General features: G+C 40.8%; 2 protein-coding genes across 2 annotated transcripts in view; both read left to right on the forward strand.

Annotated features, from left to right (window-relative positions):
- The first annotated feature begins 3164 nt into the window (after positions 1 to 3164).
- Positions 3165 to 5711, forward strand: LOC118082763 (nuclear receptor subfamily 0 group B member 2-like). The gene is made up of 2 exons (XM_035110594.3): positions 3165 to 3787; positions 4978 to 5711. The coding sequence occupies exons 1-2, from the start codon at positions 3208 to 3210 to the stop codon at positions 5229 to 5231; spliced, it is 834 nt and encodes a 277-aa protein (XP_034966485.3). The 5' UTR covers positions 3165 to 3207; the 3' UTR covers positions 5232 to 5711.
- Positions 5712 to 9199: 3488 nt separating this feature from the next.
- BCKDHB (branched chain keto acid dehydrogenase E1 subunit beta) overlaps positions 9200 to 25990 on the forward strand; it is a 36437-nt gene continuing 19646 nt past the window's right edge. Inside the window, exons 1-8 of the mRNA XM_035109535.3 lie at positions 9200 to 9382; positions 12040 to 12117; positions 12575 to 12643; positions 14179 to 14312; positions 15095 to 15250; positions 15672 to 15780; positions 21812 to 21909; positions 23035 to 23145. Coding sequence (XP_034965426.3) covers positions 9232 to 9382; positions 12040 to 12117; positions 12575 to 12643; positions 14179 to 14312; positions 15095 to 15250; positions 15672 to 15780; positions 21812 to 21909; positions 23035 to 23145 — 906 coding nt within the window. The 5' untranslated portion in view covers positions 9200 to 9231. The remainder of the gene's footprint in view (positions 9383 to 12039; positions 12118 to 12574; positions 12644 to 14178; positions 14313 to 15094; positions 15251 to 15671; positions 15781 to 21811; positions 21910 to 23034; positions 23146 to 25990) is intronic.

Genomic DNA, 25990 nt, shown 5'->3' on the forward strand with positions numbered 1-25990 from the left:
AAAAAATGTTTAAAGGCACTCTCATTTTCCTACCCGTATTGAAATATTGCCCCTCAATGGGGACAAACTTAGATTCACAAAAAAAACTTTTTAAATTGAGAGCACCCAGTGCTTTTTTTCTGGGGGGACGCAGGGGGAAACATACCCCTGCATGCCCCCAGGAAAAAAGCACTGGATGCTACCATTTTTTTTAAAAAAAAAAACAACAACCTTGAGGGTTCTTTGCATTTTCTTTGGTTGGAAAGGTTGTCTGGGTTATGGGGGGGGGAGATGGCCTGTTTTCTTTCCTGTGCTTTATTTGTTTTGGGGAGCATAGGCATTTTGCCTTCTTCGAGGGAGAGGAGTTCTAAACATTACTAGCCTTTCTTCTGTGAAACTTGATTCACAAGTATGCCCCCAGCCTAAAAAAAAAAAGGTTCATTGGCCCTGGCCTCAGTTCTCCACAGGTGACATGGCAAGTTGCCTAGAAGGAAGAGTTCCAGAAGTCATATGCTGATGCCTTATCATGGCCAATAAAAACTTGGCCTGTCCTGGAGTTTTTGACTCTTTGCCACACTGTAGCAACAAGGTCACAGAGTTTAAACCTTTAATGTGGAGTTTTTTTAAACAGAATAACACAACAACAACAACAACAACAACAACAACAACACATTATTATTATTATTATTATTATTATTATTATTATTATTATTTATACCCCACCCATCTGGTTTCCCCAGCCAGAATAGGATTCTGATGCCACCTGGGGCAGAAAGCAGAGCTGTAGCTCCCCCCCCCCCCGAACACCTGAAATATGTGTATGTTTATGCTCAATATTTTAGAAATGGGACCTAAGATCTGCCATGTTATTTTAAGCAGACATACTTCTATGCTTCACTGAGACTAATTCCCAGGTAACAGGGCACAGGATTGATGCCTTAATGGCCCTGCTTGTGTGAACTGGGGACCGGCTTGTCAGTCCATCAGTTCATCTAAGACTGAGAACCATTCCCTCCCATGGATGTAGCAGTGGCAGAAACAGACATATCCTTTCATCCTTAGATGTCCTTTGTCACTCCTGCTGAGCTCTCCATTTACCTTTTTGCAGTTACTTAGTGGCTTGTAAATCCAAGTGTTAAATTAATGTGATGAGAAAAGCTTTACATGTAGCAAGATCTAGAAGACATTGTAATTTATGGCTGCAGTCTTGAAATTGAAATGCTGTTGTTTGTTGGTTAATCATTCTAATCTCTAATGCTACAAAAACCAGGGAGTATCCCTGATCCACCAGTTCAGTGCCTTAACCACTAGGCTGGAGGGCAAAAACATTGCTAATCCCACTTTCAGAGGATCTAAAATGTAGCCTGTGATTTCAACATGTGTTTAATTTGAAGCTCATAGGGGCTTAGAACCTACCGTATTAAAGCAGGTGTGTTTCTTCTTATTTGGAGAGCAGCAAACTATCATCCCAGATCTGTTCTCACCCCAGCACTCGCAACTTGGTTGGAGAGCAGAGCATGTGCACTCCAAGCATAGCTGGAGACTGTCTCTGCACATTGTTAATATTGTACATCTTAGGACAAGGACAAAAATGCGAATTGCAAAAGGGAATGAATTATGAAAGCAGGAGTCTGGTGCCAGCTGAGTCTCTCTCTCTCTCTCTCTCTCTCTCTCTCTCTCTCTCTCTCTCTCTCTCTCTCTCTCTCTCTCTCTCTCGTCGGGCATTATTGCCTCCTATGGCTCAGGGGAATTCCCGCTGAGGTTCGGTCAGACAAGCAAAGGGCTTGGGCAGCTCCTTGAACCAAACCTCCTGGGTTTCTTTGGTTTTCCCAGAGTTCCTTGAAGCCTTAACAAAACAGTGTGGGTGGGTTTGCTTTGCGCTGTGTGAGCCATCGTTCATGTCTAGAACTTGACCCAAGAGAGAGGTGACATTGTGAGGAGCTGATGCAGCAATATGATGTAATGGCATGAATGTCACGAGCAGGAAGGGGTTAGGTGAGGACACAAAGCTTACCAATAGTGACTCAGTTCCAAAACAGGGGGAGTGTGTCTAGCCCTAATCCTATGGTGACAGAAGGATGGTATGAAATGCTAGATGGAGCTAATATGTTAATTGGGATTAATAGGAATTCCCACAGCCTAGACAAAGCAAAAATTGGGTATCGGCATTAGCCACAACCATCTCAGGCTGATTTTTGCCTGTGCATTATAGAGAGATGTGAGAGAGATGTGTTGATGGCTTTCAATGAGCAGATCTTCCTGAAATATGAATTCCAGACAAAAGGCTAAGAGAACAGTTTCTGCTTGCTTATACATCTCACCTACCACACTTCTGATGTGCTGCTATGGGGAGTAGGGAAAACCGCCCACTTCCATGCAGCGGAACCAGGTGTAGAAATGGCGAGAGGCTCAAATTAAAATTCCCACTGCTGTGTTCATGGAATCTTCTGGAGCATGCCTTGACACTCCTTCTTCTTCCCAGTGTCCATCTGTTCAGGTAATGAGAAGAGGAGGTGTAGTAAGGTGAACTGATTTTCTGTGCATGTGAGATCATTGCAAGACATGCTGGTTCCAGAAAATAACAAGAAGGTTTATTAATTTTTTTTTTTTACAATTATATCCCACTTTTTGTCCTAGGAGCTTAAGTGGCAGTTTCCCCAGACATCCCTGTTTTATCTGCACCACAACCCAGTGAAGTAGATTAAACTAAGAGGCCCAGGGTCACCCAGCTCCCGTGGAGCAGCAGGAATAGAACCTACTGCCCCAATTTCTTACTATAATGGCAGAATGCAAGTCAGCAGGCTCACTCTTAAGACAGGGCCATGGCTATGACCTTATAATACAAAGCGTGTGACTGCAATAATAGCCATTGTTTTCACATATGAAGTGCTTGGTGTTGGGGCATGGAGACAATTGCCCTGATGCTGAGGTGATTCATGATCATAAACGTCTCACTCGCTCCCCCCCCTCCCCACCTTGCTCATTCATTCAGACCATTTCTGCCGTGTCAGGGTTTGTTTAGCCACACCTTGGTTGGCTGTGGATGAAAATAGTCAGGAGCAAATAAAGTTCAAGGGAACTGCTGCTGGGGTCACTTTACTGTTCGGCTTCCTATGTATAAAAACCACGCCATGCCTACCTTGTTGTCAGGAATACTTGTTTCTCTGCATTGATCAGTTCTCCAAGTGGCAGAAGATTCCAGGCTGAACACTCTCTTAGGAAGCTGCTATGGCTGCTCGAGGGCCGTTTGAGATAGGTGGCAAATGTTGCAGCGGCTCAGTTTACCCCCAGAGCATCCTCTACCAAATCCTCAACAATGAAGAGCGATGGAAGACAGAAGGGCACCCCCAGCATTCCCCCCTTCCCTTTCTGTTTCCAAATATTGGCTGCCCGTGTGAGGTAAACCGAAGAGTCATCCTGAAAATGCCGGGCGTCACCTGCAACAGAGCATCAGAAGTGCTTCTGAAAACTATCACTTTCATAAGAAAGCTGCCTTCTTTTTTCCAGTTGCCCCTGGAGGACCAGATCCTCTTGATACGACAGGGCTGGGCACCCCTCTTCCTACTGGGTTTGGCTCAAGAACGGGTGGACTTTGAACTCTTAGAGACCTCAGTCCCCAGCCTCTTGAAAGCAGTCCTCCTTAATCAGTCTCCTGCAGGTGAATACCACTTAAAACTGGAGAACTCTCCTTTGGGAGCATCACTAGCAGAAGTTCAGAAGATTAAGGATTTCTTGGGGAAGTTCTGGAATGCAGACATTTGTGCAAAAGAATATGCCTATCTTAAAGGAATTGTTCTATTTAATCCTGGTAAGTCTCTTCCAGGTATTTGCAAAGGCTGCAGTCCTGCCCTCAGTTCCTTGAGCATGGATCCTATTAATACCCAAGGGACTTTCTCAACAGCTTCAGTGCTAATGACAGGATTGCACCCTAAAACTGCACAGTTCAGGGTGCAGAAATAAATTTTAAAGTTGCTTAAGAAGGAGGAACCCCATTTTTAATTGGGGTTTTATGTTTTCATGAATCCATTTTTTAAACCTTGATGACTTTCAAACTACAATATACTTTTTTTAAAAAATGTATGTATTATATATAATACACATGCAGGTGTTTGTGGGTGTATGGGAGCTAAAATATGCAAATTTACTTTACCACTTAAAACTTTAGGCTCTAGTCCAGGCATCCCAAACTGCGGCCCTCCAGATGTTTTGGCCTACAACTCCCATGATCCCTAGCTAACAGGACCAGTGGTTGGGGAAGATGGGAATTGTAGTCCAAAACATCTGGAGGGGCGAAGTTTGGGGATGCCTGCTCTAGTCTAAAATGAGGGAGATGTATGCAGGGGCGATACTGGACAATGTGCAATGTAAATGTGATATGACATTATAGTATATGTCAGGGGTGGGGAACCTGTGGTCATCCTGATGTGGATTGCAACTCACATCAGCCCCACCCAACGTAGGCAATTGTAAGGGATGATGGGAGCTGTAGTCCAACAATTTATGAAGGGATACAGGTTCCTGTTTCCAGCTGGAAGTGCTGCTGCAAATGTAGGGAGCCAATTACTACCAAAATGTGGAATGAGCAATATTACCGTGGGCTTTTGAGTAAACGCTTAACTCCAGTGGAAACCAGTTGAAAAACTTTATAGTATTCTGTATTTGGATAGAAGTTGCCATCTGCTCAATTTCATCCACCTTATTTATTTCTAAGCCAGCTTTTTGGAGTCAATGGCTGTTTTCAACATATCAAAACATGAGTTATATAAATCAAAATATCTAACCTATAGCAGAAGCCACCATAAAACAAACAGCAGGAATTCAAAATGAGGGACTAAAAAAGAGAAACACTGAACCCAGCATAAGATAAAAACGGAGCACATCCCCAGCGAACATGCAATAAACGGCATTGCCATAGCTCTTCACACATTCCTGCTCCCATAACCAACACAACAAGAAGATGCATTTATTTCCCTTATTTCCTTATTTCTAATTTTACAGACCTCCACGACTTAAAATACCACCATTATGTCCAGGCCCTTCAACAGGAAGCTCAGCACACTCTGGTAGAGTTTGTCTCAATGACTCATAGCAGAAGCAGGAGGAGATACGTTTGGATGTTGGAATTGCTTGGTTTTCTGAGGACCTTCAGCCCAGATACCATTGGAGAACTCTTATTCAAACCCATCTTGGGTGATGTCGACTTAAACACCTTACTTCTGGAAACACTTTACACCAAACAGGACCTTATTTGACATCTGATGAGACATCACAGAAGACCAGGACTATCATCAAAAGGGGCAGGTTCCCCAGAACAATAGGAAATCTTGCTTTCTGTGCATTAGAATCTGTCTCCTCCCCATAGCTGCCAAGTTTTCCCTTTTCTCGCGAGGAAGCCTATTCAGCATAATGGAAAATCCATTAAAAAAAGGGATAACTTGGGAGCTATGCTCCTCCCCTGTGGAGAACCCCAACACACTGTAGGACTCTCTTCCATTTTGCATATTTCCTGTTTCTTTGGTGATCTGCATTGATATATATATATATATATTACACCAGCATTCTATTGCCCTTTTGCTGATAATCTCCACTAGATAACGACTTTCCTCCCTCTTATTGTTGCATTACACTTGTTTTTATTAATGCTTTGCCACCCATGTATTTCCAGATGTTTATGGTTCAGCACAGGACAAAACAGCCCAGACGTCACTGTGATGTAAAATAAAGTATGTTTTATTTAAGTTTGTTCTTAATATAAGAGCCAAAACCAATGACAGGAAGAGCCAAGTAATTGTAGTTTTGCCCCCACCAGGTATATGGCGTTAGGACTGCAGTCTTAGAAAGCAACCTTGCTGCTTTTACTTCCTCTCACACTCTCTCTTATTGTGAAAATTAACATAATTTGATTCTCATTCTGCAAGGATGAAGAACAAGTGGAACCAGGCTTTCTAAGGGTGGAGAAACAAGCAACTAAAATAGTGGTGCTCAATTTTGACCTTTCTGTGAACAGAACAGGGGTTGTTTGCTGCAAACTCCAGCAAGAAGTCCATTCAGTGGAGAAAATGTAGAATACACATGGGTTGGGAAGTTTGGAAGAAAAACACGGTGGGCTTAAAGCTTTAGAAGGAACTGTAAAATATTTCCTAGAAATTCTGCAGAGGATGAAAAGCAACGGTAGAAAATCAAATGCAAGCTTTGATCTGCTGCTCCAGGGTCACAATTAAATCAAAGGTAATGAGCCTATTAAGGTACATTCATTAAATACTATTCAGCAATATAGGCCAAGCTAGAGCAGCATAGGGGAACTGGACGCTGCGGAATCTCATTATGTGGCGAAGTCACTCCACTTTGTGAAACCAAAGTTCAATGAAGGGGGCAATAGATGCTCTAAACTCTTAGCAAATGCATTAAAGGGGGAGAAAAAGAAGCAATCACATGTGTTCTCTTTGAGATAAACTAACGGCTCAGAAACCTAGGATGGTAAAAATATTAAACAAATGATTCTGACACTATTAATTGAACCTATATCAGTCAAAGTAACTGTTTTCTCAGGGGGAATTCAGTTCCAGCACCTCTCAGGTGGGTGCCATTGCCATTCTAAGAGAAAAGGGGAGGCATTCATGGTGAGTTCTGGCACCTCTTTTTCTAGAAAAATAGCACTGCTGTTACAGAACAATATGAATCAATATTTGGATAATCTACATTTGAAACCACTTAAAGAAGAACACCAAAAGTTATCAAATACACCATTTACCGAAGAAGAAATCAGTTATCAACATTGGCAAGCTTTGACAGTCTTTTTTTATAATAGGGTTGCCATGTTTCAAAAAGTTAAAATCTGAACACCAAAGTTGTTGAGGATTTTCCTGGACATTAAACCCTTTCACACCTGGACACTGTTTACAATTTCAAGAGTGCCTAATGCCTTATTTGAATATTTTGCTTAATACTATCTGGAATGGGGACAGAATCTCAGATACTTGGAATACCTCTAAAATTTTTGTTATTCCTAAACCCAGGTCCTATCACCTGATCACCCTGTTTAGTCAAGATTTCTTTTTTTCTTTTCTTTTTCTCACTCATGCTCTTCACAATCCCCCGGAGCCCTAGCTGTAGCATTAAGATATACAGCAATTCCTTCATTAAAGGATAGCAGGGAGAGGGCAAAGAATATATGTGGACAATATTATTTGTATGAAACGTAATCCCAAAGGGACTCTCCCTGCATTGAGGACTGAATTATCAGTTTTTGAGAAAGTAGCTGGACTATGTTCTAACTGCGATAAATCATTTTTGTATCGTAGTGTCAATTCAAATATACAACTGGAACTTTAAAAAGTTAACATCTTGATACGTGTAAGGATTTCCGTTACTTAAGGATGCAGATCCCTTGAAATTTAAATACATCGCATTATTTAAATTTTATTCCTTTAGTCAAAACGATTATGTGTAATCTGGGCAGATGGAAGAAGCTTAATATATCTATTTTGGGCTGAATTGCACCAGTAAATATGATGATAGTTCTTACATTTCTACATCTGTTCCAAGTGCTTCCTCTCTCTCTCCATCCTACCTCTCTTAAGAATTGGCAAAGAACGATTAATGTTTTTGTATTTCAGAAGAAGAGACCAAAATTAGCTCTGAAAAATTTCTATAAGAGGCCAGATGAAGGAGGAGGGGGGCGTCCACATTTGATGCTATTTCACAAAGCATTTCAAATAAAATAACACTGCTTTATCATTAACAAAGTTGACAAAGATGGATTTTACATCGACAGAAGTGATGGGTATTGCCATTTTCCAAATGGACTCCTACAGTGCTGCATTTAATTCCATATAGTCTGTCCTATCCTCTTCTTCCTACAGCTGCTTCTATCATCCCTGATAGATTACTGTGTTTTATTTTTCTGTTGGAAGCCGCCCAGAGTGGCTGGGGAAACCCAGCCAGATGGGCGGGGTATAAATAATAAATTATTATTATAAAATTATTATATCATTAGTAATTGAGGCTGATGGGGACTTAGAGTTCAGCCACACCTGGAGGCCAACAGGCTCCCCATCCTTCAGTGTGCCCTAGTACATCACTAGATACGGTAACTAAAGGTTTCTACTTATTGCTGTTCCTTATTTTTCTATGCCATCTTGTGGGTTGTCAGAGAATTGCAACATGAATGATGCACTTGCATAGCTGCCAAGTTTTCCCTTTTCTCACGAGGAAGCCTATTCAGCATAAGGGAATTTCCCTTAAATAAAGCAACCCTGGAACTAAGAAGGGGGAAGCTGGCAGGCAGCGCCACCCTATGAACTTGTTGAGAGGCAGGCAAGTGGGGGATGGCAGAGGGCAGACTACTGTTGAGGGAAATTGTTTGGTCTGCTTCATGGCGGTGTGGCTGTGGATTGAAGGAGTACAGAGTGCATCCTGGCCCCCCCCTGTGCTGCTCTTGTCCTACACTGACCCACCTTGTTTCAGCAGGCACAAATGGTTCCATGGATGGAATGTTCTGCAGGTGTCCCTCTCATGGCGTTACCATATTTGGTGTTCTAAAGATATATCAGGGCTTCCATCAACTCACCTTGGCATTGCATGGAAAACATTTACATTTTTCATTAATTCAAATAAGCATGCTTAAGAAACGATTAAGGTGAGTGAGTCTCGATTCAGGTGCTGCAATTTGATGACAGCATCGTTTTGTATGCAAAGCATATGCTCTAACACTCACCCTTCCACCTTGCACTAGCAGGGGATTTCTAACGTGTTTGACAACTAACAAATAAATGAATACAATCTCCCTCAAGAAATAAGACCTGATCTGAGAAAGTTTATGAACATCTGACTTTGCTTCCATCTTTATTTGGGTGTGTATGTCCTGAATGTACCCATGGTGGTTGTTGGTTTTATTCTCGCAGATGGGAGAGCACAAAATGGCAGGAAGTGCAGTTTCCGTACAACTCTGCAGTTTCAAAAGTCAAATCGCTGCCAAGATTCCCTTTATCTCACACGTACACCTCCCAATTTCCTCTTTCCCTTAGCACCTAAGCCGCACCAATCCTCTGCGCATGCGTCTTACACCCCCCCCCACCTTCCAGAGCAGTGTCTCGCTCGGTCTTTTTAACACAACCCCACCGCCCCAGCAGGGAGGGTTCTGATTGGCCCGTCCCCCGCTCGCAAAGCTGCCAATGAGAATGCCCGGTGCGGTCCCCGCCTGCGCTCTCAGGGAGACCACGAGCGCGCGCGCGTTCCTCGTCAGCAGCCGACATGGCGCTTGCTGGGCTTGCGCGGCGCGGCGCTGCTGCTGTTGCGGCGGCGTCGAGACCTCGGCCGCGGCTACGTTTGGCGACGGGGCCTCTGAGCCGCAGGCACGCGGCGCATTTCACTTTTCAGCCGGACCCAGAGCCCACCCAGTATGGTGAGAGCTTCCGTCCTCCTCACTCGCTCCTGTGGAGAAGCGAGCCGCTCTCGCTTTCCCGTCCACGCGCCCGGCGGACTCAGGCGGCGCAAAGTTGAGGCGGTAGAACGGACTGCACCATTTCAGGAGGGGGAAGAAATATTTTCACACACCCCACCGGATGCGCGTTACTCAAAAACCGCGCACCAGGCGCCAGGACCTTTTTGTAGGTTCCGCGCCTTTTATTTCTGAAGAATCTTTTACGTGCAGCCGAATTTTAATAAGGCAACTTCTACCCCCTGTTGTATAAGTGGTGCAGTCTGTTCTCCCTTCTCATTCCCGCCTGGTTTTGTTGACCTGTGGAGACTCAGTCTCGTGTTGCTGGGGAGGGTGAAGGCTTGGAGCTAGTAGAGGGCGATCGCTTTGTGTATGGGGGGGGGGCAGAAATAAATCAAGCTTGTTTATTTTTTCCTCCCTGGGTGGTGGTGCTTGCGTTATTAAAATTTAGGTTGCCCACCTCATTGTGGTACTGCAGGGCAGCAAGGCAGCAGAAGCCAAAGAGGACATAAGGACACTGGCAGTTTTTTTAGCAGTTATGGCAGAAATTGTGGTTGTTCCCACAAGGGGACAATGACAATAAAGATCTATTCTATTCTAATTAGGAGGTGTAGCTTGCACCTAGCTGGTAGTGTGCTGTAGTTCTTTGCATCTGGTCACATCCACTTAATGTTGGCATAGGGTTTTTCTCCTTTATCCCCTAGAACGTGGAACTCCCAAAACAAGGTGTCTTGTACATACAGTATTGATGCTAGGGAGTGAGAGATGTTACTGACTAACACACACTCCTGTGGGTAGGAGTGACAGTAAAAATCATGAAAACCGCCTGCCATACACACAGGCATACAGTGGTACCTCAGTTTATGAACAGTCCTCCTTACAAATTATTCGGTTTACGAACTCTGCAAAACCGGAAGTAGTGTCCCGGTTTGCGGATTTTACCTTGGTCTACGAACGGAAGCTGAACAGTGGAAGGGCACCGGTGGCAGGAGGCCTCATTAGGGAAAACGCGCCTCGGTTTAAGAATGGTTTCGGTTTAAGAACGGCTTTCCGGAACTGATTAAGTTCGTAAACCGAGGTACCACTGTATATGTAAACGATGGTACTACTAGAACTCTGTGACACCAGCCTGCCATGATTTGTCTGCACAGAAGATTTTTAAAATGCAAAAGTTTACATACACTGAAGTGAATTCTTGGAGATGTGGCCTATGCTGTTTTATAATTCGTAGATGAGGTCACTTAGTGAAGAGGAATTGCGTCAGTCAGGCTTCAGAACTATAATAATTTTGTACTTTAGGGTGCAGAGATAGACAGTTACACCTGTTTCCATAAGTAATTCCACTTCCTTGCTTCCTAAATACCATTGAACAGCTGGTGGTGGAAGAATACGAAAAGGATAGCCTATTATGAGTGCATGCAAAAATGTGTGTTTGTGGGTATATATATAATGTTACATAATGTCTACATTCACATGAACAAAGGCAAACAATTGGGTACTTCTCTAGAAGAGCTGTTGTAGGGCAGGGTATCTACACATCTTCAGTGCAGAAAAATGATCCCAGTGATTTCTGCTATAAATTACGCTGATGGCCTATTATCTTCATTGGCTTGCTAGTTTATTATGAGTTCCAGCAAAGGTTCATCTTATACTGGGGCTTGATCTCAGTACTGACCCCTATGGTATGTGATATAACTATGCTGTGCACAAGGCTTGAGTACTTCTGTGTATGGCTAGGTGAGAACATTAAGGGATGGAGACATTTCATTATTCCAAATACCTGCTTTATCTGTTTCTTATATTTCAATAAGAAACAGGAATAGCTCGTTTCAATACAATATTTTTTCTAGTATTTTTTCTAGTTGATAATAATAGGATTTACAATCTGGTTTTCCATAAGGTCCCAGAGTGGAGTATATACATTTTAATATTACAATTAAAATAATTAGATAAAATTTCAGTTGAAACATTGCAAAACCAGTTCAAACCAACAACATCCAAATATTACAGTACTGCAGAGGGAAACTAGCGCTATGTATTATTCAGTCATCCCCCATTCCCCATCTTAAGCTGTTACTGAAAAGTAAATTGATTAAAAAACAATCCTATCCATGTTTACTCAGAGGTAATCCTATTTAATTAATTGTAGCTTACTCCAATGTAAGTGGGGTTAGGATTGCAACCTTAGTATCTAGGCAAAGGCATTGAACAAAACTGAGCCCCCCGAAGATTATTCATGGTGAATGTGTCTTAAAATTCCATTATTCAGCTTTTGGATGCCTACTGTAGTAGAAGCTATTTAATGTACAAGAAAGACAATTAACCATTGAGGACTGGTGAGCATTTCATACTTGATGTGTTTCATTTGACCTTATGAAGCGCTCAACTACAGTAAATAGCACAGAAAGTGATAGCTAACAAGGAATCTTAACCCTTATTGCATGGACCCTTTATGAAGTTATAGGTAGTGAAATGAACTGTGAATAGCTGAAGGCACTGGGGTCACGGCAAATCTTGTAGATTGGAAATATATCATGCTGTCTCTGTGGATTGGAACCCAATATTTCAAGTATTTGGTATTTAACCATTGTCTTGTTTAACTTATTGGTCTTTTTGCACAGGCCAGACACAGAAAATGAACCTTTTCCAGTCTATTACAAGTGCCTTGGATAATGCCTTGTCCAAAGATCCAACAGCAGGTATAGTTTTATATCTTAAATTATGTCTATGTAGGTTCTTTTGTCAGCAGACCTTTTTATTGAATGCACACTCTTAAACTAAAGCTGAATTAATGTAAAACTTGTGTGTAAATATGAATTAATTTGAGATTTCTGTAGCACAAGAACATAGTAGAATTCTTAAAAAAATAAGCAGTGACTTTGATCTGTTAGAAACTATTCAGAACCACAATATGGCAATAAGTTTGATAGGACCAGCCATAACCTCACAAAGTAAGCAATAGGCCTGTGGATTTGGTGGTAGCTATACATCCTGCTACTTTGCAGCCAGTTTTGATTATATTGAATAATATAATGCAAAGTATGCAAAGGGTCAGGTTGAACTTGAGATTCCTTTTAATTGCTAATCATTATTAGCTAACAATCATTTTGTATTCTTGAGCAATTATTTACTTAATTCCTTATTGTACACTTGCAGTAATATTTGGTGAAGATGTATCCTTTGGGGGAGTCTTTAGGTGCACTCTTGGCTTGAGAGACAAATATGGTGAGTTTACAACTTACATGATTCATTTGCCGGATTGTTGTTTCTCTTCCTGTTTATATCAACTATATTATATATATATATATATATATAGAGAGAGAGAGAGAGAGAGAGAGAAGGAGAGAGGGGTTATGTGTTTGATGCCACTTGAAAAAATTTTATTTCCTTCTTGTAAAGGTGATCAGAGAAGCCAATGCAGGCAGCTATTTCCAAAGTTTAAAAATGAGCTAACAGCACAGTCCTATAATGTCTATTCAGAAGTTAGCCTGGTGGAGGTAAGAGGGATTTACTTCTAGGAAAGTGGCTACTGTATAGAATTATAGCCTAGTTCACCTTGGTTTAGAAGGTTACTAAAATTGAATGATTTTTTAGGCTCTTTGACAGTTATGCAGGATGCGCAGAACTATTAATATGCTGCACCAAGGAATCCCATATTTAGCATTTTAAAACATAGCAATTTTTTATTGAATGTCAAGCTTTGTTAGAACAGTGCATTCATTTGTGCTAGATTGTGCTTCTGACACGAGATGGTTTTATTTTGGGTCTGTGGTATACGCTGCTAGAGCTCAGCAATTCAATTTGCCCAACAAGGGGAAAGATTGGAGTTGCAAGGAACAACATTTTACATGTTGATATATCAAGTACTACTACCGTATAACATTTTGCAAATGAAGCAAGTAGGTTAAGATTTGTTATTAATGACGTCTGGCTTGTGGTGGTTTTGTATGCTGTGGTGTGTGGGGAAATGTAGATCTTTACACTTCGGTTTTAAACTGTCTTTAGATCTACCAGTGAAATGCCCTGTTTGGGAAACTTACTCTGGTTGCTGCTAGTGAGAACATGGCCAATAGTGTGCATTCCACTGCACTTTTGGCAGGGGCTTCTGGGACGGCACAACTCCTTCCACACGGGTAGAGCCCAGTGGAACCTCTCCTAGTCCTAACCTGCCAGCAACGTGGATTAGTGGTTAGGGTTGCTCTGGTCACAAATATATTGCAACTGCAACATTAATAAACAGTTACTAGTGTAGGTGTTACTTTCCTTACCCTTTTCTTTAAACACGCAAGTTTCTTTGTCTGCATGTTAGTACTATATATTGTAACAATGGCCCCTTTTTAACACCAGGTATATTTGTAACTATGCTTGCATAAAGCTAAAGTATTCATATGGTAACATTTCATAAGTATATCAAACTACAGTATGTTTTTAGGTGTCCACGTGATACATTAAATGTTTACAGATGAGTAAATTTAGCTTGGGTTTGATAAGAAACCACACCAAATCAAATATTGAACATATTTCAAAACAAACAAAAGTAACTGGAGAAAAGCTCTGTGGCTTCAGACTTTCCCATCATTGTTCTCTGCCATCACTACTTCTGACTTAGAATCTATTGGTAAAAAAAGTTCTTGTCGCTTTGTAGGCTTCTGAATTCCACTAAGTAGCTTGTACTCTGAGAAGTATCTTTTGCATCTGCGCATCTCCCCTATATGCTTATTTTAAAAGGTTTATTAAGATAAACTCTCTTATTTTTGTAGGTAAAGACAGAGTGTTCAATACTCCTTTATGCGAACAAGGAATTGTAGGATTTGGCATTGGAGTTGCAGTAACTGGTGCTACGGCCATTGCAGAAATTCAGTTTGCTGACTACATCTACCCTGCCTTTGATCAGGTTGGTGCATAATCTAAGGTGCTGAAAAGAAGAAAAACAGTTTATCGTTATTTTTCCTTAAAGTAATGAAAAGCTGAACAGAAATGGGATTGGACACGGGGGAAGCTGAAGCAGAATGTCAATATGACTGCACTAGGTGGGGATGCTGATAAGGTTTTGGCACTTTGCATGTTACATGAAGCACCAAAATTGTATGTGTGAATGCAGTGGTGTCTGTACTTATTCTTCATCCTTCTAACATGAAAGAAAAGGAGGAGGAGGAGAAAATTTACAAGTCTCCTGTAGGCAGATAGTACCTTTCCCCTCCTTAGAGGGGAAATGTATGAGTCCCCTTGCAGACATTTTAAAAAGTGGTGGAAAGTAGAGTTATGAATGCAATTTTGGTGGTACTTCTCGCTGCTGCTTGTCATATGAGGCACCTCTCAGTGAAAAAGTATTGGAGCTAAGCTAAAAACCTGAACATTTGTACTGTATTTTGCTTTGACTTCAGCTGCTGCATACTTGATAAAATGTACTTTGTTACAGAAATAATAAAGAGCAACACATAAGGGTAATTTGTAGGAATCAGATACTAGAAATCTGTGTTACATCTGTAGCTGGCTCAAGGAAGTGTGTTCTAAAGCAAAGAAAATGATGTGAAAATGTATTAGTATTTGGTTTTAAGATTTGGGGTGTCTGTTCCTGCTTAATATTGTGCAATGGAACATGAATGATCAAAATTCATAGTATGTGTGTGCCTGAGTACATTCAAGATTAATTAAATAAATGTATCTTCCCCTCAGATTGTTAATGAGGCGGCAAAGTATCGGTATCGCTCTGGAAATCTCTTTGATTGTGGAAGCCTCACTATAAGAGCCCCTTGGGGTTGTGTGGGTCATGGTGCATTATATCACTCTCAAAGCCCTGAAGCCTTTTTTGCTCATTGTCCAGGACTAAAGGTATTGTAATTGGATAAATGGATTTTATTATAATTGGTGTGGATTTACCATTACAGTAGCTATTCCTCATGGGAGGCTCTCTGTGACTTAAGCAATTGCCATGTTACCTTGTGAATGAATCTGGTGATGTTTGTAGATGGACTCTGTAGATCTGCAGATTCCCTTTTCTGTTAACATGTTTAATGTGCTCATACATTCAGAAAAAAAAAATGCATTGGATGCAGTGGTCACAATAGAGAGCTGTAGGCTCTTTCAGGTATTTCTGAGCTAGTTTTGATAATTGAATAATGATAGTTATTAAACTTTGAATAGTAATAGTAGTATAAGAAGGTGATAGGTATGCTACGTTGCTTCTGTAATTAGCCTCTTAATAAGCGAAGTATTTTGTTTTGTAGATTTTCTTATTTTATCTTTTTTCCAGGTTGTTGTTCCAAGAGGTCCTGTAGAAGCCAAAGGACTGTTGCTATCATGCATAGAAGATAAAAACCCTTGTATATTCTTTGAACCTAAAATACTGTACAGAGCAGCAGGTAAAGGCTTTTATGCACAGCATATAAAAATAAGTGAATGAAGATGATGTTCTGTATAGGCATATAAGGAAGCATGGTATATTTGAGCAGCCAGCTTAAATTTCTCATGTCCTTATTTAGTTATCTAACCTTTGCTTGGATATGAAGAAATAGATTATTTAAGGCATACTCCTGTGTGTTTATTCATATAAAAAATACTAATAATAATGTCCCACTGTGTTGAGTCCTGATGGTGGTGGTGCATAGATAGTTTGCTAATGTTTAAGATCTTTGAAAGAAAGATTTCTTGCCTGACAACTATGGATTTGCCTCCCTTATCTTATTAATAGGCTAAAGGTTGCCTGACCGGCTGGAAGGCAGCCTTTTATTAGTACTATTTCACTATTAAGGGTATTTTGCTATAATAATGGCCCAGGGGATCTGTTTAAAGAGGTTTAAGTTGGCCATAGTAGTTGAGGAGCTGAAAACAAGCTTGTTTCAAACTTTATGAAATAGGCTTATTTTCACTAATCATAATTAAGATTAGATTTCTTGTTCAGATATAACTGCATTTAATGGAAACATTCAATTTCTTTATCACAGCTGTCTTGGAAAAAGTGAGGTGAGCATGAGCTGCAACTTGCCATGGCTCATCCTTATAACTCTAAACCATGGCTTAGTATATATGTGAACGCCCACTGGGCCTGTATCTGTTAAAGTGTTTGCTTGAGTGCTGAATAAATGTTCTCTTATTTATGAGAGGAACAATTCATTTATTACAAGCAGTCAAGAAAGAACTTGGGGTTTAATACAGTCATACCTCAGGTTAAGTACGCTTCAGGTTCAGTACTTTCAGTTTAAGTACTCCGCGGACCCGTCTGGAACGGATTAATCCACTTTCCATTACTTTCAATGGGAAAGTTCGCTTCAGGTTAAGTACGGACTTCCAGAACCAATTAAGTACTGTACTTAATCTGAGGTATCACTGTATATGCATCATGTGGGGGGAAGCTCTCAATTTTCAGTTAGGCTAGAAATGGAGGTTTTGGGCTATTTTCAAGGCAGACTATTTAGGTGGGATCCAGCTTCTTGCCCTGCATACATACACCTTAGTCTTCCTGCTAGCATTGGATTTTTTAATGTTTGTTTTTACTCTAGTCTAATGCTCCATCAAATCTAATGTGCACCTTAATTTTCAGAACTTTGAAACCCCCAAATGTGCCATCTAATCTAATGCACACCTTAATTTTCACACTGTAATTTGGCCAAAAATAGGTGAGCATTAGATTTGAGTAAATACGGTAATATACAAAAGAGTTGCTGAACTTTTCATGCTTTCATGATGAAAGGGTAAAATAGTATTTCTTGTTGAAAATATTGATGTGTCAAAAATAATAGAGAGAAGGAAATAAGCTGTTTGTCTTTTTATTAGGTGCATAATTTATTATATTGGTGAAAAAATACACTTTTGTACCTTTGAACAAGGTTTTTAGTTTTTTAATTTTTAGCAATACTTGTCAATGCGCATTGTCTTGTAAAGATATTGATGCAGAAGGAAGCAATACAAAGTACTATGGTGAATAGAGAAGTCAGTTATTTTGATAATAGCAACATTTTAAATCTGCTTTAAGACTTTATTCAAAATATAAGAATTGTTTTAAACAAAACATAAATTTTACATTGAGGTGTTTGGTTTGTTTATTTTTAAACTATATTTGCTAGTGAATCAAGAGCACATAGTGGTAATTCATAGGAAACAATGAGTCACCTTGGCATTATCAGGTTTAAGTACGATATCTTGTGGAGAGAGTAGTCTTATGATTTATGACCTTTTCAGTTTCATTTAATTCTATCATATACGACATGAGTGGTGCAGAAATGATTTGCATCAGTGGTTGTTATAGTGACATGGCAGGTAAGATGGGAAAAACTAGCTTGTTTTTAATCAGTGTTGAAAATGCCCTGTCACAAAGACATGTTTTTCTATTGCAATTAATTGTAAATCCAATTAAACACTTGCTCTGCCAAATGCATGACTTTGGATTTATGAATATTCATAGAATGTTAGAGTTGGAGGAAGCTTTGCAGGTGAGAAATAATCGTGCTAATAACAATTAACAATAATAAAAAGGAGCTCAGGGCAGTAAAGAACAAAGCTGCAAAACAATACAATTAAAAATAAAATAAAAACATAATCTAAAGCACCTGAAAACCCTTTTTTTTTAAAAAAAAAAAGCAGTCTCGTATCCTCACAGCTTATAATTACAAGTTTGATGTGGACAACATATTTTAGTTATAAAATGCTTGAGTGAACAGGAACATTTTGAACTTCCTCTTGAATGTTAATAATGAGGGAGATAGGCACACATCACCGAGGAGAGCATTCTGCAACCGGAAGCCACCATTAGTTCTGTGCAAAGGGCGATTAACTTAACAGTGCTGGGTTGAAAGGGACATTAAATGCTAATTAACTTGTCATTTCTGATATATCAACACAAGTTACTCACTCCATAGCTGCAGGATGTTCGTAAGGGGTTTCTGACCAATCATGACGTATAGCCAGGCGACTAATCTGTCACTTGTGGGGAAAGGGGGCAATGTTTCCCAGGAAATGCAAATTTAGACTTACTGATGTAAGATGTTTGCCAGAGGATGCCCTCAGAGCCAAATAAGAGCTTATGGTTGCATTAGATATGGCAAAGGTTCTGAGGGCTAATGAGGTTGTGGTCTATTAAAAGAAGCCATTCCTTGCACAGGTACTGCACAGTTATTTCCGTGGGAGAAGATTTGGTTTAAACCACAGTAGGTTGTTTTTTTTATTAGAGTAAAGCCAACATAATCACATCATTCCAGGGCATGTGCAAAGTTCCAGCTGAGCCAAGCATTTTGGTAATGCTAGATAACTGGTTCCATTGATTTTTATTGTTAATAAAGTTCTAATTTCCAGCTGAAATTGGTTTCCATGTTACAATATCTATTTAAAAAATCACAGGATTGTCCTTATGCAAATTTTGGCCTTTGCAGTGGGAGACTTGGGTTCCAACAATTATAGCTACATGAAATAAATTGGATGGCTTTTGGTGAATCATACACTCTCAACCTAGCTTACCTAAGACCAGAGGTTCTCAAAATTTCTAGCTCAGGGCCCTCTAGAGATGGCTGAAAGTAACTGAGGCCCACAAGTCACAAAATAGGGGCAGATGGAGGCAGAGAGTTGCATAAACCAGAAATTACTGATATCATTTTCTATAAGTTTCTGTCCAAGCCATATTTGAAAACTATTATATCCTGTACCACAATATTTTCCTTATGACAATGAGCACCACAGGCCAGCTTTCATCAAGCTAAGTAATGAATAGTTGCTTTGGAGGAATTGTGACTCAGCCCACCCTTTTTAGGCAGAATATGCTGATCCAAAATGCTGATCCAAAATGATGAAGACAATAAATATTATAAATAAATAAGCAAGCAAGCAAATAAACAATTTCCCCACTTTTACCCTGAGTGCTTCTTACTTTTCTTACTAATTCCTTCTCCCATTCTCCTTTCATATTTGTACCATTCTGCTCCCCACCCTCAAATTGGCCGTTTCAGGAAGTAAGCATAGATTATGTTGTATTGAACTTCTTTGTAGATCTTGACATCACAACAACAACTTGTGGTCATGGGGAAGGGGACATACGCAGACCTGGGACTTGCTGTGGCTTGTTCACGTGATGTCTGAATGTGGCAACTATCTACAAACTTATTAACTTATCTCTGCAGTCATGTGGCTTAGAAATTTGCTTCTTAAATGAAAGTACAGATACTTAGGAAACTGAATACTGTGGTCATTCTGCAATTTTCTGCAATCCCATGAAGGTAGAGCCTACATGATGGTAACAGAATTTATGATTTAATCAGTGTACTTATCCCTTCAAGGAAAAGAAGCTGGTAAAGCCAATTTAGAGCAGGTGATAACTTGTGGTTGCAGGACTATAGCATTTCAGAGTTGCTGCCAAATATGAGGTTTTGAAGAAGCAGTGTGTAAAAGGGCCTTATTGTCCAAAGGGAAAAATACTTCTGCAGCTTTAATAGAAGCATACAAGGAGAGATTGACAATTATTTTCAGAATAATTTACTATATAGCTGTGTGTTATTCTGTGGGTTGCTAGAGTGACGAAAACCTGGAAACTATAATTGAAAATGCCCAGGCTGGAATAATTACTTCACCAGTATTATATAACTAAGAGCAGATGTCATTGTTAGTGGGAAAACAGTGTGAAAGAGCATTTACATCTAAAATTACCACCATTCACATATGAGCACTGATATATTTAGGCTCTCTCTTGATTTCTTTGGTCTTTCACTGTATTGAGTTAAGCTAATGAGGTAAATGTGAATCATTTAAAGCTAGAGAAAGTAGCTTATTTTATTTTAGCAGAAGGTTTGGCTGAGAATGACGCAACATATTTGTGAGGAGTATGGGCAGGAGTCAGGCTCTGGGGCCTGTAGTGCTTTGCAGGACTGGGGCCTGCCTCAGCTTGTGCTGGAGAAGCAAGGCGTGGCCACACAGGTGAAGACCTCAGCTTGTGCTGGAGAGGCAAGGAGTGGTCACTCAGGTGAGGCCACTTGATACCTCACTGCACCTGGTGGCAGGAGCTGGGAGGGATAAAAGCTCAGCATTTCCCTTCAGCTCTTGGCCACAGCAACGCTATCCCTGCCTGGTTGCATCTGGCCTCTTGATCCTTGCTCCTTGGACCCTTGCCTTGCCGACGCCTTGATCCTTGCTCCGTGGACCCTTGCCTTGCCGACGTCTTGATCCTTGCTCCGAGGACCCTTGCCTTGCCGACGTCTTGATCCTTGCTCCATGGACCCTTGCCTTGCCGACGTCTTGATCCTTGCTCCGTGGACCCTTGCCTTGCCGACGTCTTGATCCTTGATCCTTGGACCCTTGCCTTGCTGACGCCTTGATCCTCGACCCTTGTACCTTCGCCTTGCTTCTTGACCCTTGGACCTTCGCCTTGCTTCTTGACCCTTGGACCTTCGCCTTGCTTCTTGTTCCTTGAGCCTTCGCCTTGCTCCTTGCTCCTTGGACCTTCGCCTTGTCAACGCCTTGCTCCTTGACTCCCAGACCTTCGTCTTCGCCTCTGCCTTGCTCCCTGACCCTGCGACTGCCTGCTGCTGGACCCTCAGCCCTGCACCTGTTCCTGCTTCTACACCACCATCTTGCCTCTGGTCCTGACACCCGCCGACCGGACCGTGACAATATTTCAATGAAAATGTGATTCTTTGCAGCAATAGAAAGCTGCTGCTGAAGACTGGGGGCCCCTCAGGAATGGATGTGATTTGGCAGGAGGCTGTAGATGGGGAAGAGGGCATTGGGAGAAATCGCCATTTGGATCCAAGCCTGTATCTTCCACTGCAATTCCCAATCCATAGCTGTTCCTTAGAAATTACAGTGTTGCTTTTGTGGAGTTAACCTGTAAAGAAACTACAAATGAAAACATACAAGAATGTGTTGTTTTTGCTTCTGATAATTGTTTCAAATTGTTAAAAGAATGGCTACTGGAAAGTGTGCTGTAAATTTTGTTGTTGAGCAATTCGTGTTTTTTGGTAGAGAGTCATATAGCAGCATTATCCCAGTGGCTCATTACTTAATGAGTTTTGTTAAGTCTTGTTTTCTAAACTTTTAATATACCATGTATCAGGGAAGCAGAGACCTCCGTTTGCTATTGGGGATGCCTTGCCACCGTGCAGCCCATATCTCCTGGAACTTCTTGCAGCTTCAGCCTCACCTGTCCAGTTTACATTCGTGGGTGCTTTGTCATATGCACCTGCTATTAATTAATTCCAAAAGATTTATATATTGCTTGATTGTAATAAAACCTCAAAGTGGTTATGTAACTCAGGTCATTGGATCTTGACTATGGGCAAACAGTTTTCTTTCGTACTCCCAAGGTATGTTCAACTAGCACAAAACCATGAGTAACACAATGCAAATTTTTAATCATTAGTATGTAACTGTTTAGCAGTTGGAGAATCTAACCTACATTGCTTTGCAATTATTCAGTGGAGCAAGTCCCTGTGGAGCCATACTACATTCCACTCTCTCAAGCAGAAGTGCTTCAGAATGGAAGTGATGTTACACTGGTGGCCTGGGGTACTCAGGCAAGTAAGACTCTGATGGATTTTTAAAGAGAAATTATGCTATATTATTTCCTGAAAAAATGTTATTTGAAATGCCCTCCAGATGAAGTGGACTACAACTCATATGATCCCTGGCCATTGGCCATGCAGGCAAGGGATCACAGTAATCTAGAATGCCTGGAGGGCACTACTCTGGGTTAGGGTTGCCAGACTCGAATAGTGGACAGGACTTCTGTGCCTTTAATTGCCCTGCTCTCTTTTGAGTCTGGAAACCTTAAAGAGAAACCAGCAGACCCTTTGCTTGGAAATTAAACAAAGGGTCTGCTGGTTTCTCTTTAAGGTTTCTAGACTCAAAAGAGAGCAGGGCAATTAAAGGCACAGAAGTCCTGTCCACTATTGAGTCTGGCAACCCTACTCTGGGTACCACTGTTTTAAACAGAGGTGTTGGGAATTGCACAAACACAGAGTGGTGAAAAATAAAGTACATGTCACCAAGACTTAATAGCACATTCCTAACTCCCACCCCTTGCCAGTGGGGCTTGGTGGAGCCCCTGCCACATCCGCAGCCCTGCTGCTCATTTGAGGGACAGCAGAAATCGGGAGTGGGGAAAAGGAAGACAGGATGATTGGGCCCAATGCTGTTGTGTGATGGCTGTGGGACCAGCCTGGAATGCCCTGTTTTAGGCTTTTTTGTTGGCTCCTGGCCATGTGTTCAGTGACTGGCAGGTTGAGCCAGGAGAGCTGGGTGGTGCAATGCCTCCACCTAATCCATCTCCTCCTTTTTCCCAGAATAAGGTGGGTTTGGATTACTCTGTGTGGAGGTTCCAATGGAAGCATGCAAAAAATTAGTCATTACTTAAGTCCCATGGATTTCAGTGGGCAGCTAAGTATGACTCCAATCCACAGTCTTTATCTAACAAGTAAACTTAAATACTTCGGTGCATTGTGGAAACCTTTAAATTAAACACATATAGCATCAATTCTGTTTTTATTTTTGAAAAATATATATTTCTGATTGAGGCTGTCGTGTTAAGTGCAGTATGTATGTTGTGAAATATTCAGAAGCACTCTCTAAGTGTTGCTGAAATGAAATTTCAGTAGCCTGCATATCTAATATACTATTGCATGTTTTCACCCAATGTTTAGGTTCATGTTATTAAAGAGGTAGCAGTTATGGCTCAAGAAAAGCTTGGTGTGTCCTGTGAAGTAATTGATCTGAAGACTATTCTGCCTTGGGATGCAGAGACTATATGCAAGGTAGGTACATATGGCACATTAGTGCATTCAAACTTTTCAATTATTTTCTCATATCATAGGTCTTTGTGGAATGACCACCACTAGAGGCCTCTATTCGTTCAAGTTAAAACTGAGTTTTGGCACTGTTTTACTGACGGCTATACTATGAAGACAGAATTTTAGCTTGATCCAAAATAATGTGGAAGTCTAATCTATACTGTTCAGTCATATGAGATTGTGTAAAATATTGTGGTACATTAGCTTAGGTAGAGATTGGTAGTCAGAAGGCTACCTGGAAAACATGATGGTTAAAATCAGGGAAGTGACACCTGTATTCACAGTACTGACTTGAAGAGGAAATCTATAATCTATTTTCTTAAAAATATGCGTCTTTTTTTCTTTAGAACTTTCAAAAGAGTTTTTCTTCTTTTTTTAGAACTTTTAGAATAAATGGCTAATAATGGGGCGTGTTGGGGGAGGGGTACTGCCTCTGGTGGGGGACGTCATGCTCCTCCTGGGGTAGTTTGTCCACCTTTGGTCCCCACCCTGCACTTGTGCTTCCTAGAAGTGGCAGCATGCGACAGTGCGCGCACAGCCTGGGGAAAAACTTTGATTGGCCTGCTAAACCAGGTAAAGGTAGGTGATGGGCTTAGTTTTAAAATGCATCCTTATCTTGTCATTCATTTCTTCTTCTGAATCTCTGAACATTTGGAGAACGAGTGTGACCTTGTCAAATGTGGGACACCCCCTCCCTCATTCCAATGATGAGTGATTTCATTTATTGATTATATTTTACTTTGAAATGTATGTGTTGCCTCTCCAAATGCTTGAGAACGCATAAAAAGAAAATATTTAATAAAAATTATTTCAAAATACAACAAAGAAATACAGTGTTGGGAGCTTTGCGTTGGTGCGGCATAGAAGCAGAGAAGTATAGCTTTGTCTCCTTCACTTCCAGCTTTTCTGTCTGCTTTGCCCAAGTACAAGACTGTGTATTTCGGCTACTAATTGCCAGACCCTTCTCCAGCTGCTGCTATGCACTTCTAAAGAGTAATTAAACATGTGGTGTTTTTCTTTTTCTTTTTAAAATACTTTTGTACCGCATACATATTACACATTTCTCAAGTGAGGAATGTTGACAATAGCAGCTGCATGTGCCCTAGTTGTCAGTAAATAATTAAATTCTCATCATTAAATTTGCTAATTCAGATGGTTTTTCATGCTTTTTTTTGTTATTTCCCCCTTTTTAAGCTTCTTCTTTCCACATTGGTAGATTTCTCTTTTTGTAAATGTTCTTGGGTTCCTGTAACACGTTAAACCAGGACCGTTTGTTTTAATGGCACCACAATTAAACTCAAGATTCCTAATGACATTCTGGGAAATTTGAAGAGAGAACTTAGTGAAGTTTGGACTTTTGAATGTTCTAGCAAAAAAAGGCGTGATATCCTGCAGCAGCATACAAGAAGGACTACAAAGCAATGAAAATGGAGCACAAAGAATGCAGTTTTTAAATAAAATGTCAACCTTTGCTAATCAGGTTCTCTTCAGATATTTTGGACCACAACTCCAATGTTAACTGCAAGAGCTGATTGCACCAGATTTAATTACCGTACTTGAAAAGACTCCTCCATGCCTTGCAAGCTCTTGACAGCCCTGTGCTGTGCGGAATTGGAGAACAGCCAGTGGTGGAAATCTAACACCCAACGTTATTTGAACTCTTATTATTTCCATAAACTAGAGGAGATTATATCCACAGACAAACACCAATTAAGGGATTGGTGCCACTGGACAGAATCACTATGTGCTCTGCAAGTGATCAAATCCTCTAAATGTTCTCCTTGGTTCCTTCTAAAAACGGTCCATTTTAGAGCCAATTACCTGTCAAATCTATGGCCAACCTCACTTAGATTCGCTTTTACTAAGCTACGTTTTCAAGCTATGCACTCGGCTGTCCTAGAAGGATGATATAACAGGTTACTGTCCAAAGACAGACTGTATATGTGGGCAATCTCTGGTGGAAGACGTCTTGCAATATTTTCTATATTGCCCACTATACATTGGACTGAGGAGGCAATTTATCACCTTACCACCCGTACAGGAAAAATGTCTTTTCCCGGCAGAGAATATCCTATGGCTTCTTAGCAATGTAAACACTTCAGTGACTCAAAAAGTCGCCCTGTTTGCTTTGGCAGCCAAAAAGATCAGAATGAAGACCCTGGACAATATAGCAGTGAACTGTAAGGGAGACGCAGAGATCTAAATAGAGACATTTATTTGTGGCGCGATACCTCTTTTGCTTGTATATGTTTTTGATTCAGATTTGTCATGGCCAATGGCTAGTACAATAAAGTTAATTTGACTGGATTGGACTACAACTCCCATCAATGTAGGTAACATAGCCAATGATCGGGGATGATGGAAGGCTGATATATGTGATGGAAAGTGGCAGAAAGCAGTAGATTTCTGCCATGTGTGCACAGCAGAATTAACGTGTATGTCTCACATTAGATATAATGCTGCAATCTATACCAACTTTCCAGGCAGTAAGCCCCACTGAATTCATCGGATTGTACTGTTAATGTAGGGCATATTGTCTTGCCGGGTGGCCCTCACAGAGCCAAACAATTCTCTAGAAATCACTTGGGTTTGAATGTAGGACTGTTAAGCCTTATCCTCTTGTATTCAGCGTCTAAAGAATTCTGGCTTGCATTTAAACTAACCATATCACGTCAATGTTTTGTATTTGGAGACAATCCTTTCGGTTTATGTATACATCCCCTCCTCCCTAACTAATCTTTGATATAGGGTAGATTTATGTTGTAGCTTCCTCTGTAGCTTTAGCAAATGGAAAGGAATCCAGGAACCT

The sequence above is a fragment of the Zootoca vivipara genome, chromosome 3 (assembly GCF_965207765.1).
Source record: "Zootoca vivipara chromosome 3, rZooViv2.hap1.1, whole genome shotgun sequence".
NCBI classification, from domain to species: domain Eukaryota; kingdom Metazoa; phylum Chordata; class Lepidosauria; order Squamata; family Lacertidae; genus Zootoca; species Zootoca vivipara.

Bases quoted from the DNA above. Each gene is read 5' to 3' on its own strand.
- LOC118082763 (XM_035110594.3), top strand. From the start codon at position 3,208: ATGGCTGCTCGAGGGCCGTTTGAGATAGGTGGCAAATGTTGCAGCGGC. The intron at 3,788-4,977 runs GTAAGTCTCTTC...CTAATTTTACAG, and splicing joins AATTGTTCTATTTAATCCTG to ACCTCCACGACTTAAAATAC.